General features: G+C 41.3%; 1 protein-coding gene and 2 non-coding genes across 4 annotated transcripts in view; 2 read left to right on the top strand and 1 right to left on the bottom strand.

Moving 5' to 3' along the window:
• Positions 1–1,578: 1,578 nt before the first annotated feature.
• On the top strand, positions 1,579–1,650 carry trnac-gca. The gene has a single exon. It is a non-coding gene; the product is annotated as a tRNA-Cys (tRNA).
• A 3,455-nt stretch (positions 1,651–5,105) lies between these two features.
• LOC102305533 (adenylate cyclase type 6) overlaps positions 5,106–14,585 on the top strand; it is a 30,932-nt gene continuing 21,452 nt past the window's right edge. The window contains exons 1-3 of one of the 2 annotated variants that reach the window (XM_005914809.3): positions 5,106–5,507; positions 7,547–7,744; positions 7,845–8,751. In XM_005914809.3, coding sequence (XP_005914871.1) covers positions 7,846–8,751 — 906 coding nt within the window. In that variant the 5' untranslated portion in view covers positions 5,106–5,507; positions 7,547–7,744; position 7,845. Of the gene's footprint in view, positions 5,508–7,546; positions 7,745–7,844; positions 8,752–8,789; positions 14,565–14,585 lie in introns of those variants that run through there. The other variant, XM_014339409.2, reaches the window with a different exon arrangement.
• trnac-gca lies at positions 12,776–12,847 on the bottom strand. The gene has a single exon. It is a non-coding gene; the product is annotated as a tRNA-Cys (tRNA).

The raw sequence follows: 14,585 nt of genomic DNA, 5'->3' as shown, positions 1-14,585 counted from the left end.
ACAGCTTTCGTAATAAATTATGCAAGACCTGCACTTTTCGCACAGCCCGGTCCCCCTGGATTTCTGCGGCTTCATGTTGGATTTCTATTTTGGAATTTCTGAATATATGACGAACATTTTTTAGTAATTCTCATAAATTCATCCAATAATGTTTCTATCTCTAATACCGAACTGTTCCCCTTTCCGTATGCAGCTCAATTTGTTTTTGGCCCAGTTATTTAAAAATGTTTACGAAGCAAGTGTTGCCCCTCAAGCTCTTAAGCTCAGGGTTCATGCAGGATTCCTTGCTTAGCATGAAATTGGTGTAATGGGCTCATTAGAGCGACACGTGAAGGAGAAAGTGTCTGTAATCTGTGCTGTTACACATGGACTAAGCATATTAATTTACTTCATTATCACAGTCCCAGAAGTCCCATTACTTCTGTTTGCTGTTCAGATTCAAAGAGCTTTGTTTGACTGGGATGCTGTTTTAGACGTTTTGCATTCACTATCTGAAGATGTCCAGGCAGGGAGGGTTGGATGAAGGTCTTCTCGGTTTTCACTGATCCAGCACTTTGCCCACCAGCCCCCACCACTTCACATCCTGCAGACGCCTTCCATTTACACCGTGCCTATCAACCAGGTAGCTTAAACTGTATACAGCACACAGCCAATGTCAAAGACACGGGAGAAAGTCACACACACACATACACAGAGAGGCCCCTGAAGTGGACTGAAAGATTCATTTTGTTCGTTTAATTTCAGATTGTTTTTATTTTAAAAAGATAAGGGGTGTGTGAGACAGTCCGTGACCGTTGGCACCCTCTGCTGGGCAAACTGTAATGAAATCCAAATCTCATATTTGGTCACTTATGTCAAGACTATTAAAAAATCTTAATATTTTGGTAGGAAAATAGGAAATAGGTCCAGTGATTTATTAAGACAGTTTAAACATACATGGGAATACTGTGTGTAAGGCGAAACTAACTGAATTTGTACAATTCAAACAAGCTAGAAAGTTGTTATACTGTTTGGTATGATCACATTTATTCTTCATCTTGTAATTTCTTGAAGTTCAGGAAAAGTCCTCAAGGCTTCTAGAAGGACGAAGCTCTTCTTTGGATGTTGGCTGGGTTTTGTTGTGTTCTCCGTCAAGATGATCCCACATGGCTTCAATGATACTGAGGTCTTGGCTGTGGGGAGGCCAGTTCATGACTAATAATGATTCACTGTGTGTTTTTCTATCCAGGTATGCCTTTACTGCACTGGCAGTGCGTTAGGGATCATTAACATGCTGAAAAATGAAGCTGTTCCCAATCAGACAGTTTGGATAGTATTGCATGGTGGATCAAAATCTGATGGTGCTTTTCTGTGTTTATAATTTCTTCAATTTTGAGAAGATCCTGAACAGTACTGCCTGAATTGCAGTCATGGCTTTCAAAGAATGACACAAGCTCCACTGTGTTTTATACATTTTGACCTCCTCCATATCTATTGCTGGCCTTTTCAATCAAAAAATTCTCCTATTTCCCTTCCTTAAAAATTGCTTCATAACAGCAGCCCTGGTTAGATTTCAGTGAACAGATGCAGTTTCTCTGAGGGGGTATAGCTCAGTGGTAGAGCATTTGACTGCAGATCAAGAGGTCTCTGGTTCAATTCCAGATGCCCCCTATGGAAGCTCAAATGATCAGGTAACATTTTTGAAGGACCCTCTAACATTAAAAAAAAAACTATAGCTCAAGAGCATTTCCTAGCTGAAGAGGCATATTCATATTTTCATGGTTTTCAGACAGTGTTTATCTGCTGTAAATAGTTCAGCTTCCATAGAAGAAATGGACACATTGAACACTATCTTTGAAATACGACAAGTATGCTTGTTATGCAGTGATTAGATGCCAAGACAATGTCCCTCACATCCTTACACTCCCACCAGCAGCTTAAACAACTTATACAGGGAAGGATCCATGTTTTCATGTTGCATTTGACATGAGATTTATCAGACCAGGCAACATTTTTTTCAGTAACTGTTCAATTTTGGTGTAAAATGTTGCCTCAGTTTCCTGTTCTTAGTTGACAGGTGAGGCCTCTGGTGGGGTCCCCTGCTGCTGTAGCCCATCTGCTTCAAGGTTTGACCTGTTGTCCATTCAGAGATGCTCTTCATATGTTGGTGGTTACTTAACTGTGTGTTTTTTTTAAAGTTATTTTTGCCTTCCTGTCAGCTTGAAGCAGTCTGGTCATTTTCCCCTGACCTCTAGCATCAACAAGGCATTTTCACCCAGAGAACCGGCACTAACTGGATTTTTTTAAAAACTCTCTGTAAACACTTGAGATGGCTATGCATGGCACATTTATTACTGGCAATTTCAGTAAAACATTCATCACTTCACAAGACCTGTAGCCACTGATTTCCAGTTCAGTTCTTGTGTCATCTGCACATTTAAGCCTTTTATTCCGGTTTCCCTTCCTTAACCTCCTAGGACCTGGCGTCCACATATGTGGACATCGCATTTTGGGTTATTTAGACTAAAATACTCAATTTTGCTCTACATGGGCCTGATATCCACTTACGAGGACATTATACTGCTACTGTTCTATCAAAATTTTAAACGAATATCCTCATATGTGTCTCTTATTTTTCTTAAAAACAAAAATAAGGTTAAAAAAAATCTGGTAATTCTTTGTTTTTACATTCATTGGGCCCCAATATGCCGAAATATCAAAGAGAAATTAAAAATGCATGTCGTGGAAGAGTTTGGGTCTTAGGAGGTTAATAATGGCTTCAGTGAGCAGCTGCATGATGAGGTATACTACCGACTACTAATGTCTAATATTTGTATAACCTTCCAAACAAGTGTTATGGGATTCGGACCTGGCACAAATTCTACCTAGTAGGTAATTAATAAATAGAAATAAATACATTTAATTAAATTTAAATTGGAAAGAAAAAGAGCAAGGAAAACAAAAATGTTCCCAGACTTCCTCTACTCATGTCCACACTTGCATAAAATAAAGGTGTTATCAGCTAAGGTATAAAAACAGTAAGACTTGATGCATGTGTGAGGTGTTGATGCAATAACATCAAGTTAGAAAGCTTCCCTCAGATAGTTAGTAGTGACTGGATGCAGACCTTAATGATCTTGAGGAGGCATATGAATGCTGTATATCTGCCACATGATTTGATGCTAGACCATTTAAGGCTAAACACAAACAGTGACACTTTATACTGAATTCTGTAATGCACAGGGAGCCACTGCAAGGCTGTCAGCACTGGAACAATGTGATCTTTTCTTTTCTTTTTTTGCCCCAGTCAGAAATCTAATTAAATGATTTTGGTCTAACTGTAAATAAGCAAGGCTGACTGGCTAACTCCATATATATGCTAAACTAAAGATGGAAGGCCACACAATATAACCTCATTCTTGCCTTGTTTAGCTGTGGGAAAATATGAAACATTGAATTATTTGAAGCCAGGATACAGGGATTGTGCCCTTGTATAGAGGAGTGATTTCCAAGATTCCCTGGTATATGTTTGTAAATCATCTGAGTTGGAATGAAAAAGACATGTCATATTCAGAGGGAGCACGTACAAAGAAAACAGAACAGGCCACAAAATAGAGTCTCTGGGAACTCCAGATGTCATAGAAGAGTATTTTCCAATGTAGACTGAAAAAGCCCCTTATTTAATATAAGACTGAAACCTGTTTCGAGCCAAACCCTTGACTCCTACACAATGTTCCAAATGCTAAATGAGTAAATCATGATTGACTGAGTAAAAGGTAGCACTCGGGCCCAGCGGAGCTAAGATGGAACAATCACCAGTACAGAAATCACCAGATATTCAGTAGAGTATCATTTATTACTTTTAAAAGAGAAGACTCAGCATTGTGAAAGTCCCTGAAACCTGACGGGAAGGTCTCATAAATTTTGTTCTTGTCTAGAAAAGACAAACGTTGATCTAAAACAACTTTTTTTAAAAATAGAAGTTTAGCTATAAATTACAGTTTTTTGAACAGCTGTGTGGTAAACTGCCGTTTCAGTGACTGCTCAGATATTGTGAAGAATTTTGCATTAGGACAACCCCTACTATACACAGTGTCCAAGAAAAAGGAGAAAAAAACACACATCTGGTCTCAAAACATCACAAAACTTCAAACTGGAACTTTGAGCATTAAAAGAAGCTAATGAAAACTGGCAGCACAGTTTTGGACAGATGAAATCAAAATATATTTATTGGACTGAGATGGCGTCCAGCATGGTTGGAGTGGACCTGGCTAGGATTACAACAGCTGGAGGTAGATCTATACAAGCGTTAACCATGCTGGACAGATGACATTTGTACATTTTTCTGTGAACGCAGGTTTTGAAGTGCAACAATGCATAAAAGATCAAAGATGATTTCTAGTCTCAAGACACTTGAAAAACATAAATTTCCCACACAAAGCAATCATGAAATTGCATTTAAAGGAGAAGTGAAGACTGTCACCAGTCTCCTAAATTAGAGACATAAATCCGGTTGGACGCCTCGGGAGTATTTTAAAGTTAAGCAAAGACCAAAACAAACAAAAAAAGAAGCAATTTTCCATTTTCTATTCTCTTTCTTCTGCACCCACACTTGTGTTGCCCTGGCTAATATAAAGCCATTTTAGTAATATTTAGGCTCACATTAGTAAAATATGGTGCTGTAACATAGATTTATGCAGCAGTCCTTCCATGTAAAAGCAGAGTAAACTAACTTACAACTGTGTGCATTAATGTAGTCATACTGCGTGCTTACTGAAGCCCAATATTTAATATTCCTTGTCCCTGTCAGCAAATTGAGCACTTGTTGAGCTCCTAGTTCACACAGTTTGCACTGAGTGATTTTTGGTGGTCTGTGCAGCCATTAAGCCCGAGTCAGTTGTTTCTTAATAAATGGTTTTGATGTACTTTATATAAGACCAACTGTGATGATTGTAAGAACTGAATAAAAAACAGTTTAGAGGTCAACATGATCGCTTCGGGAGACTTTTGGAAGTTTTTAGTGGATAAATCATCGCCACTAGGTGGTGTTTTGACAATATTTGCATGCAATGCTTAACAAAAGCTTCTTTGTTCTCTCCTAGCTTGCTATTAATCTGCACGCTGTGTTACAACAAGGGTGAAGTAAACGAGGAGGAAGGAACAAATGGACATAATGACGGGCAGGAGAGCGGATCACACTCGAGCAGGTGGAGACGCACGCATGTCACCTCTAGGGGGACTCCTGCGATCATGAATGGGATGGGAATGTTGGACTGGAACTGTCAGTGTGTGTGTGACTGTGTGTGTGTGAGGGAGAGAGATAGAGAGAGGGAGAGAGGAGCGCTGTGAATGTAGGGTCGTAGCTTTGGCTGGGAAGAGAGAAGGCTGTCCTGCCAATTTCGCAGTTTTCCCTTGCTTTCCACAAGGACAGACCCGCATCCGAAGTGTGTCACGGCGGCTGCGTAAAGACCGAAGAGAGGACTAAGCTCCACTGCAGTGTTACGGTTACTCCTACTGGATGTCCACTGGTAAGTACACTGCATGTCTTAAGCTTTGTATTGGGCAACCATGTGAATTTGCTACAGCTCGGCGACACTGAAAAGCAGTCAAAGGATAGAGCCGTGGAAAAGACTGGGAGCAGTTGACTTGCACTGGAGTGTGTTTTGCTGTGATGACTGCGGCGGCGTTGAGCCGCCTGAACTATTCAGCGGGACTGTACACTACTGTACACAGGCGCAGACATCACTTCATTTATGTAATGTGACATTTAACGCGAAGAGGCGAATCAGCCGAGTGACACTTGGCGATTCTGCCCAGAGCGTTTCACCAGCGTCCTCTTGCCCAGTGACCTGTTTGGAGTCCAAACATAATGACGTACGCGTTTATGTTGGGGGAACAGGCCCGGTGTGTAGCCCTTTTACAGCCCTTATCACTGTACAGTAGTCCTGTGAGCTGGATAGCACATTCATCCGATATCAGAGGATCAGCTGCCAAGGCAGAAGTTGCCCAACGGAATGTTTTACTCACGACAAGTTAGTAGAGGCGCTGATGTGTGGCAACCTGCACTTTCTTCTGCAACCCACACACTCCCGGCTGACTCCAGACTATCCGGGTCCAACGCCGTCTCCATGAGATTTGTGGTTAAAGCGGCTACATTTGAACACTGGGAGCAGTGCCTCAGTGGCTACTTAGAGCGTCCTGTTATGTAATGCGCTTCGGCCGACTGCCCCTTAATCAGACACAGCCTGGGCCTACACGTGTAATTGCCAAACATGTTTTCGGACATCAGAATCATGTTAGCGCCGGTGACCGCAGGACTGTTGCTGCTCCGTGTCAATGTGCACAATAATACAGATATTTGCTCGTACGCATCGTCCTAATTTTTAAACGCACGCAGGACGGCTGATTCCAATGTACACATGTGCAATGTACAGATTCGTTTCGTGGTTTATGGCAGATGTATGCCTGCACAGATTGCATTACATAAGAGCCGCATGTCGCAGTCTGACCTGTCGTAAATGTATAAGGATGAGTCGAGGACTAAGGTTGTTTCTGCAGGAAAAATGAAGGTGAAGGGACACATGCTTGCAGTGTGCCAGAGTGGGTCATACGCCAAAAAAAATGCACCCAACGTGAAACAGCATGCTAATTACTTTACCAGTTTGTAAATGTTGTGATCAGCTATTAATCTATTATTAAGTAGGAAGGAATTTAATTAAATAATAGTTACGGAAGAGATGGTTTCCCAGCTTGCACCAGTGTGGGTTATATTTAACATATAGTTAAATAGTTATCCTTTTAGTTTTCAGCTTGGCAGCTTTCATGTTAGAGGCTGCTGTTGATTATAAACATGTGTGCACTTCATGCTTGCTCTTCCCACCATTAGTCTTAGCTCTGTCAGCCTGGGAGATTTGCTTATTGAGTTTAGAGGTTAGCACTGTCCTTGACATGTACTGCTACAATCCAGCTATAGTGAGTCATCAAAGCTAATGGGGGAAGCATGGACAATTTAATCTGGACTGAAGAGCTCTTGATCTCTGATGGTTCCCACTCAGTAGGCCTTTGTTGTCAAATAGAGCACACCCATGCCTGCCCACTCAAGATGTTAGGGGCAGATTTCGGTGGCAAAGCATGGCAGAGTGCTAGCCACCAAGAAGTGGTGTTTGATACCAGTTGTGGAAGCCGGCAATCAGTGTAGAGCTGGTTGGAACGGGCTGCATTCTTTGTCATGGTTTCAGGATAAAACTTATGAACGGCACCTGCTGCACGCGGCAGGAATTAGAGGAGGTTCTGCTTTTACAGTTCAGCATTTTGCAGGCAGAACAAAAACATTTGAAAGTGTGGTCCCAGGCTGGCTGAGGCATGGAAAGAAAAGAAGTGGAATGGGCAAACCATACAAAGACGTGCACATTCAGTGGCATAAATAGGCCCTATAACACCAAACATATGTGTAATATGAAAAATGTATACTATTAATGTTAATGCAATCAGGTGATATTCCCTCATGCTTTGTTTGCTTAACAATATGACATGTTTTTTGTGTTTGTTTTTTCATTTGCTTTTACAGGAGAACAGGTGGTTTTTAAAGGCACTCGGTGGTGTATAGAGTTGACACACTTACTGTTTCTACAAAAGAAAGCAACTCAAATGCAGACGCCCCTCTGATGCTTTTGGCCAATTTGAGCTCATGGTGTGTGCTCGCTGGGGTAAACTAGTGGCCTGGCCAAAGAGCGCAGTGTTGCTAAACACAATTAAGCCAACACAGGTGAGACGATTCTCAAATCTCTATATTAAAAGAGATTAAAAGCTTCAAGATCAGTACTGTTTTATGTGAAACATTACCAATTGTATGTTGTGTTTTGTAGGATGTCATGGGCCAGAGACCTCTTTCCAGGCAGAGTGGACCAGCGAAAGACAGCATGGGGAGAGCGCAATGGCAAAAAAAGGAAGGACAGCTCGTCACTATGCAACCCACGTTACATGAGCTGCCTGAGGGACCCGGAGGACTTGGAAACCCCTAATGCTGCCCCTCAAAATTACCACTGTGGGGCAGGCACCAGTGGGAACAATTTTGGCCTGCGCTGTGGCTGGCAGGAAGACCACTATGCGAAACGGATGGTTGGTGGTGGAGATCTGGGTCTAAAGGCTGTGAATCTGGGCTTCGAAGACGGTGAGCTGAAGGGTAGGAAAGAGGAGGAATTAGGACAGTTCTCTGAGGGTAGCTGCAAGACAATGACTGCCGCAGACTGTTGTATGCAGGTCGTGCGAGTTTTTCAATCCAAGAAATTTCAGTCTACCAAGCTGGAACGTCTTTATCAGCGGTACTTCTTCAGGCTCAACCAGAGCTCTCTGACCATGCTAATGGGAGTTCTGGTGGTGGTGTGCGTTGTTATGCTTACCTTCCACTGTTTCCAACCGGAGTCAAGCCTCAGACCTGGCTACATCTCAGTACTGTCTGTGGCCATGGCTCTTTTCCTGGCGATGATGGTGGTGTGCAATCGCAACGGCTTCCACCAAGATTACATGTGGATTGTGAGCTACCTTGTGATCGGGGTACTGATTGTAGTGCAAGTATATGGGATCGTCAGCGTGTCCCCCCACAGTGCATCAGAGGGCATCTGGTGGACAATGTTCTTCATCTACATTATCTATACCTTGTTGCCAGTCAGAATGAGAGCTGCTGTGCTTAGTGGAGCTGTGCTGTCCATCGTACACATAGTCACCTGGTATCTCAGCAAAGACAATAAGGATAAGTTCGTTTTTTTTAAACAGGTAAGTGATGACAATAATTTTAGAATAGATGGAGATATACATTTATATTTAATTTGATGTTATTTCAACATCCATAGAGCAATTGTTCAGTAGAATATTTATTTCAAAACATTCAGTTTGAGTTACTTTCAAACATCATTTATGTTTTATATTGTATTATTTTTTTCAGTTTTTTACTTTGCTTCCACGTGTGACCGGTGTGTTTTTGCGTTGTGTCTGACAAAGAAAGGTAAAAGAAAGAAAGACCTCCAAGTAAATAACTTGCTCGCTCCAGCTCCTACAACCAAATACAAACAGTGGGGGAGAGGGTTAGCTCAACCCATCACAACTTCCAAGCTAGCCAGAATTATATATTCATGCTAGCATTAACGGCGCCTAAAACACATTTGTGGCACACACATACTACACATTTATAGCATCTAACAAAAACTGGCACAATGATGACAATAATTGAACTAAAGACACACAATCAGAAACATCAGGGTGGCTAAATATAGATTATATGTGTGTTGTACAGGGTCTGGAAAGAAATGACACCAACCTCTCCCACAGGGTAATTGTAGAAAAGGGGAGAGGCCAAAGGGGTACACTGTATTTATAGGGTTGCACCAAAGAAGAAGAAGGACAATGAGGAGGGGCTCCAACTGATAAAGAACATAACTACAGGCTTGAAGGTCCTAAAAGTCAGGTATAAACTGGAAAATAAAATTTGTGGTCTAGAACACATTTTGTGTAATTATAACAACATGTAATGTCCGTTACACACGGAGTCAGACATGCTAGTAATTTTTAAAAGTGGTCTTGAGCAATAGTTCTCCAGGATTTCTGAAAGTCTTTGAAAGTTTTATCTTTGGATCGTGGCTGCTTTTTCTCTCACTTACAGTTCAGTCCTTGTACTTGACCACTTTCAGAGGAATGCTTGTTAAGCCACTTAACACTGACCTATGAATCAGTAAAGCATAAAAAGGCCCCTAACTCAAAGGGTGAACCAGTGCTATGTCTAAAAACAATGGCTGGCTTAACAAAAACAAAAAACCATTTAAAGGCATTATGTTATTGCTATCCTGTCACAAAAACACATAAAATGATTTCATATTTCTTTAATGGAATCTATGAAAAATGTCAAAGATAGCACAGATTATGTTTGCACCGACAAGGTGATTCCCAAAGAGCTATTAGCCAAAAACTTGTCATGTCTTGAAATTGTGTTCAGTGTGGTCATAAAAATTGTGAGAAAACTAGAGAATTTCCTGCAGACGAACAATCTCTGTAAGTCAGGAATATGACATTTAAAAAAAAAAAAAGCTTGAAGACCTGAGAGACGCACCTGTCCCTTCAGTTAGGATGTCTTGAGCAACAGCTCGCCAGGATTCCGCCCAATATTTTTTTCTTTTCCCCCTCTTGAGCTATTACAGGGGGTATCCGGATTTGAACCGGAGACCTCTTGATCTGCAGTCAAATGCTCTGCCACTGAGCTATGCCCCCTACACGAGAGCAGTACCGGGCTCCAAACCGTTAGCAGATGATCCCTCAACTGTTCGCCATCACAAATGATCTCAATGGAAGGGTGGCTGCCAACAAGCTATTCTTAATGAAAAGGCAGAAACAAGGAAATGTCTCAAGGAAAGGAAAGGAAAAGAAACAAGGAGAAAAGGCTGAGGTATGACAAATTGCACGAGAGCTGGCCTGGAATATCAGTGGGAACAGGTCCTATGGCGTGATGAATCCTAGTTACTAGTATGACACTAGCAGCCTAGGAGAGAATTTAAATGTGTGTCTTTGTTCAAAATTCCCCTAAAAATTCACCCTAAAACTAAATTTGTCCCTTAACAAAGAAATTTGTCCGAAGCTTTTTTGTTAGGCTTACTCCTATTGGATATCCAATGGTAGTAATGACGCATTTTGCAGAACTCCAAGTTTTTTGTTTTGGTTCAACATCACAATTAAGTCTTTTTATAAATACATGCATAAACGGGAATACGGTTACATGGACCAATTTCTTTTTTACAGGAAGCCACTGGGGATTTGTTTTCAAAAAGATAGTGACGGTCACGTCCACGTTTTGAAGCTGAGCCAGTATTATTCCCAGTAACTGCCTGTATATGAATGTTCTTAAAATTTGTGAGTAAACAAGACAAAACATCTCACACTTGTTGATTTGTGTTAGTCTGGGCCCGCTATTATCACGACACAAAGGAGTACAATGTTGTTACTGTACTCATCAGTGGAAACGGCCTACTTTCTCTTTCCATCAATATAGGACAAAACATTTTAAAGGCTCTTAACCACTTTTCCATGTCAAAGGTGATGTACTAAAAGTAGATGCTACTGTAGATCTCAGCAGTTTTCAAATGAGATTTTTAATGAGCTTACATTATGTGCTGTAGGGCAGCTACCAGCAGCTCTTTTGGGGTTTGTAGAAGGTCATCTGGGTTGAATGAGCCCATTTAGCTACACTGTGGAGGAATATCATGATAATGTAGCATGGTGCCATCCAGGCCGCCAGTCCCTAAAACAAGGAGGCTATTGTACTGTAGTAAAATGAAATGGGGTGGGGTGGGATGCTCAGATTGTGCAATGAATTTTATGGAAAACAGAATGATTACTTCTTCATACTGGAAGCTGTGGGGAAAAACAAAACAGGATTAGGCACTTACAATGACTTCAGCTCCCAGCACACTGGAAATATTTCTTCATCACTTTTGTATGTTGGTTCCTTCTGTATGTGCTGTCAGTTACTCATTGATTTTATCACAATTTATACTGTGTTTGCATTAAGTGGATGTGCACCGACTGCACTATTAAACTGTACGTAGTGTTTTGTAAACAAAGCAGACCTCCAGTACAGAAATAGTGGATGTCCTTCACAGACCTGCAGCAAACCATTTTTTTTTATCAGCTATTTATCCGAACAACCTTCGTTTCATTAAATTCATGTTATACGCTGATAGATGTCAAAGTCACAGCCAACTTTCCACAACGCCAGTGTGTTTAGTTGTTTTTTATATACACGGAAAATGGACTGGTTCTTATATAGTGCTTGTCTACTCTATGTGAGCACTCGCTTTTTTACTACAAGCCTCATTCACACAACTGCTTATTCTATGTCTAAGCTTATTTAATCTCACATTCACACACTTTCTCTTAGGGGTTCGGCGGGTCGGTGGCGTTTAGTGGGTTTGGTGGGATTTGGTGGGGTTCGGTATCCTGCCCAAGGAGACTTTGACATGCAGTCTAGAGTCTAGATTATATCTGCCAAACAGAAGCAAGCTGTTTGAAATTCTTTTGATTTGTAGTGAATCAATCTCACCAACATGTCTTTAATTTGTATTTTTATATTATTGGACTCTACTGGAATAGGTCTGCATAATTAGAGTTCAAAAGACTTCTTTATCCTATATCTTTATTCGCTGATATCCTAGACAGCCAAGAGTCGAGTAGAGAAAATGGTTGAAAACTGTATTTAGAGAACTTTAGGTTCACCTGTTCGCCTCCTTATTTACCGCAAACATCTATCATCAGCCAATCACATGGAAGCAGCTCAATGCTTTTAGGCATGTAGACATGGTAAAGGTGACCCACTGATGTGAAAACTAAGCATCAGAAAGGAAGAAAGGTCATTTCAGTGACTTTGAATGTGGCATGGTTGATGGTGCCACGTGGGCTGAATATTTCAAACCACTGACCTACTGGGATTTTTCATGCATAGCCATCTCTAAAGTTTGAACAACAGATTACTTTAAAAATTGTTGCCTGGTCTGATGAATCTGAGTTTCTGCTGCATGATTTGCTAGGCCCAGAATTTGTCACGAACGACATGAAAATAGTGAGCCATTCTTTATTGTATCAAGTGTTTAGGCAGCTGGGAGGGACAGTTTCAGGAGATTTCAGTTGAGAAATTGTTTTCAGCAATTGTTCTTTGGACTTTTGGAAGGTCTTCCAAAAAAAAAAAAAAAAAAAAAAGCTAAGGTCCCCTTCAGATCTCAACTGCTCTCAGAGTTGTCTTTTTCATTGGTGGCTCTATAGGGGGCATCTGGAATTGAACCAGAGACCACTTGATCTGCAGTCAAATGCTCTACCACTGAGCTACACCCCCGATGCAAGAGTTGCACCTGGCCCTTCAGATGATCTGTAAACTGTTCACCAATGCCCCACCACAAATGGTTTTCTTCTTGACATCCACCCTGGTGGTGTAATGATGTGATTAACATTTTCTTGGCACACTTTGGGCCACCTAGTACCCATTGAGCATCTAACAAACACATAACAAGTTTTTTTGCGTGGGCTGTTGCTGTACGTCACGGTCCCAGAAACTGCAGGAGGAGTGGAGCAGAACAAAGTCCAAGGTGTTTAAAGTCCAGTATGAAGTTACCACTATCTATGATCTATGATTGCTCTGTGTGTCATGGCATGTGCAGCCACCTACCAGGCCTTTTCAGAGCAGTTTTATGGAGATGCTGGTTTCCTTTTCCAGCAGGACTTGGCAGCTGCCCGCAGTGTCAAAATTACTGCTGGTTTGCTGACCATGTCGTTATTGTACTTAATTGGTAAGCCAACTTGCCTGATCTGAACCTACGGAATATGGTCAAGAGGAACATTAAAAAGATCCAAACTAGAAATAGAGCTGAGCTCAGCAATCAAAGCAGCATGGGCTTCAGTAACACCTCAGCAGTGCCATGAGCTGATCACCTCCAGATCTGATATGGACTATTTTTTTTTATGTTTTTAATTTCTAAAAATAGCTTTTCCCATATAAATGTATTAAATTTAAATTTAAAAAAATAGATAATTTCAAAAACATGTGCGGTCTGACCCTCTGTTACTGTATTTCTCCACCAGTCATGACTATTAATCAACCAGATGAATGTGCAGCCATTATGAAGAAGGCAATATTGACATAACTCTACTGGTACATTGAGGTTATGTGTTAAGTGCTCATGTCCCAGAGTGTACAACGTGACTACGGGCCCGTTGGTTTGATGTCCTGTTTAGCTCTGGCCCTGGCTGTTGCATTGGTCTTCTGATGATGTCCTGCTACCTTGCCTGAGGGTCTGGACCCTCAACACAACATGTTCCAGTTTTCTAAACAATCAATGGACATCAGACTGTTCCAATCTCTTTTTGGCTTTACTAAACATGGAGGAAATCACATTTTTCCTTCGATTCTGTTGTTGTATAACAGTGTAGCACATTTTTTGCATTTATCATCTCAAATTTATATGGATTTCATGACCAAGATTTCTGTTTTTAGCTTTAAAAAATGACATATTCTTTAACGTTCAGTCTGTCACTGTGTCTGTATCACACAACTAAGCCCTTACAAACCTCGGTTACTCTGCTTCTGGGACCTTATCGACCTCTACCCCATTGTGTGCCTGAGCTGTTTGTATTTTTCCTGCAGAGATATTCATGCAGAATTAGAGCTGAGAAGATGTGAAACCGATGATAACGAGGACAAAAGTGGTCTTTGTGAGGGACCTCCACTATGAAGCAGGAGGGGTGAGGGGTGTGCGGAGGTTACGCTGGTGACAAGGGGACAGACACGGATTGAGAGCATGAAATAATACTAGGCTGACTCACCATGCTTTAAATGAGCTGCTATTCTCTTTTTTTCTCTCTCCACTCTTTTTTTTCCTCTGAGTCATAATTCCATTCTTACAAAATCCCTCTCAGATGGAGTGGCCTTTTATTTCATAGCCGACAGAGACTGAGCTCACCCTACTCATGGGGATTGCTTCCATCCATAGATCTCCACATTTCACTGTGCTCTTCTGCTCTGAAGAGCCTCCTGAGACAACTACAAAGAGACAAAGGTGAGACTGTTTCAGGAAGAA

Source organism: Haplochromis burtoni, unplaced genomic scaffold, assembly GCF_018398535.1.
Source record: "Haplochromis burtoni strain Fernald_Lab_line unplaced genomic scaffold, NCSU_Asbu1 Contig_9, whole genome shotgun sequence".
NCBI lineage: Eukaryota > Metazoa > Chordata > Actinopteri > Cichliformes > Cichlidae > Haplochromis > Haplochromis burtoni.
This window is presented reverse-complemented; position numbering and strand designations above follow the sequence as displayed.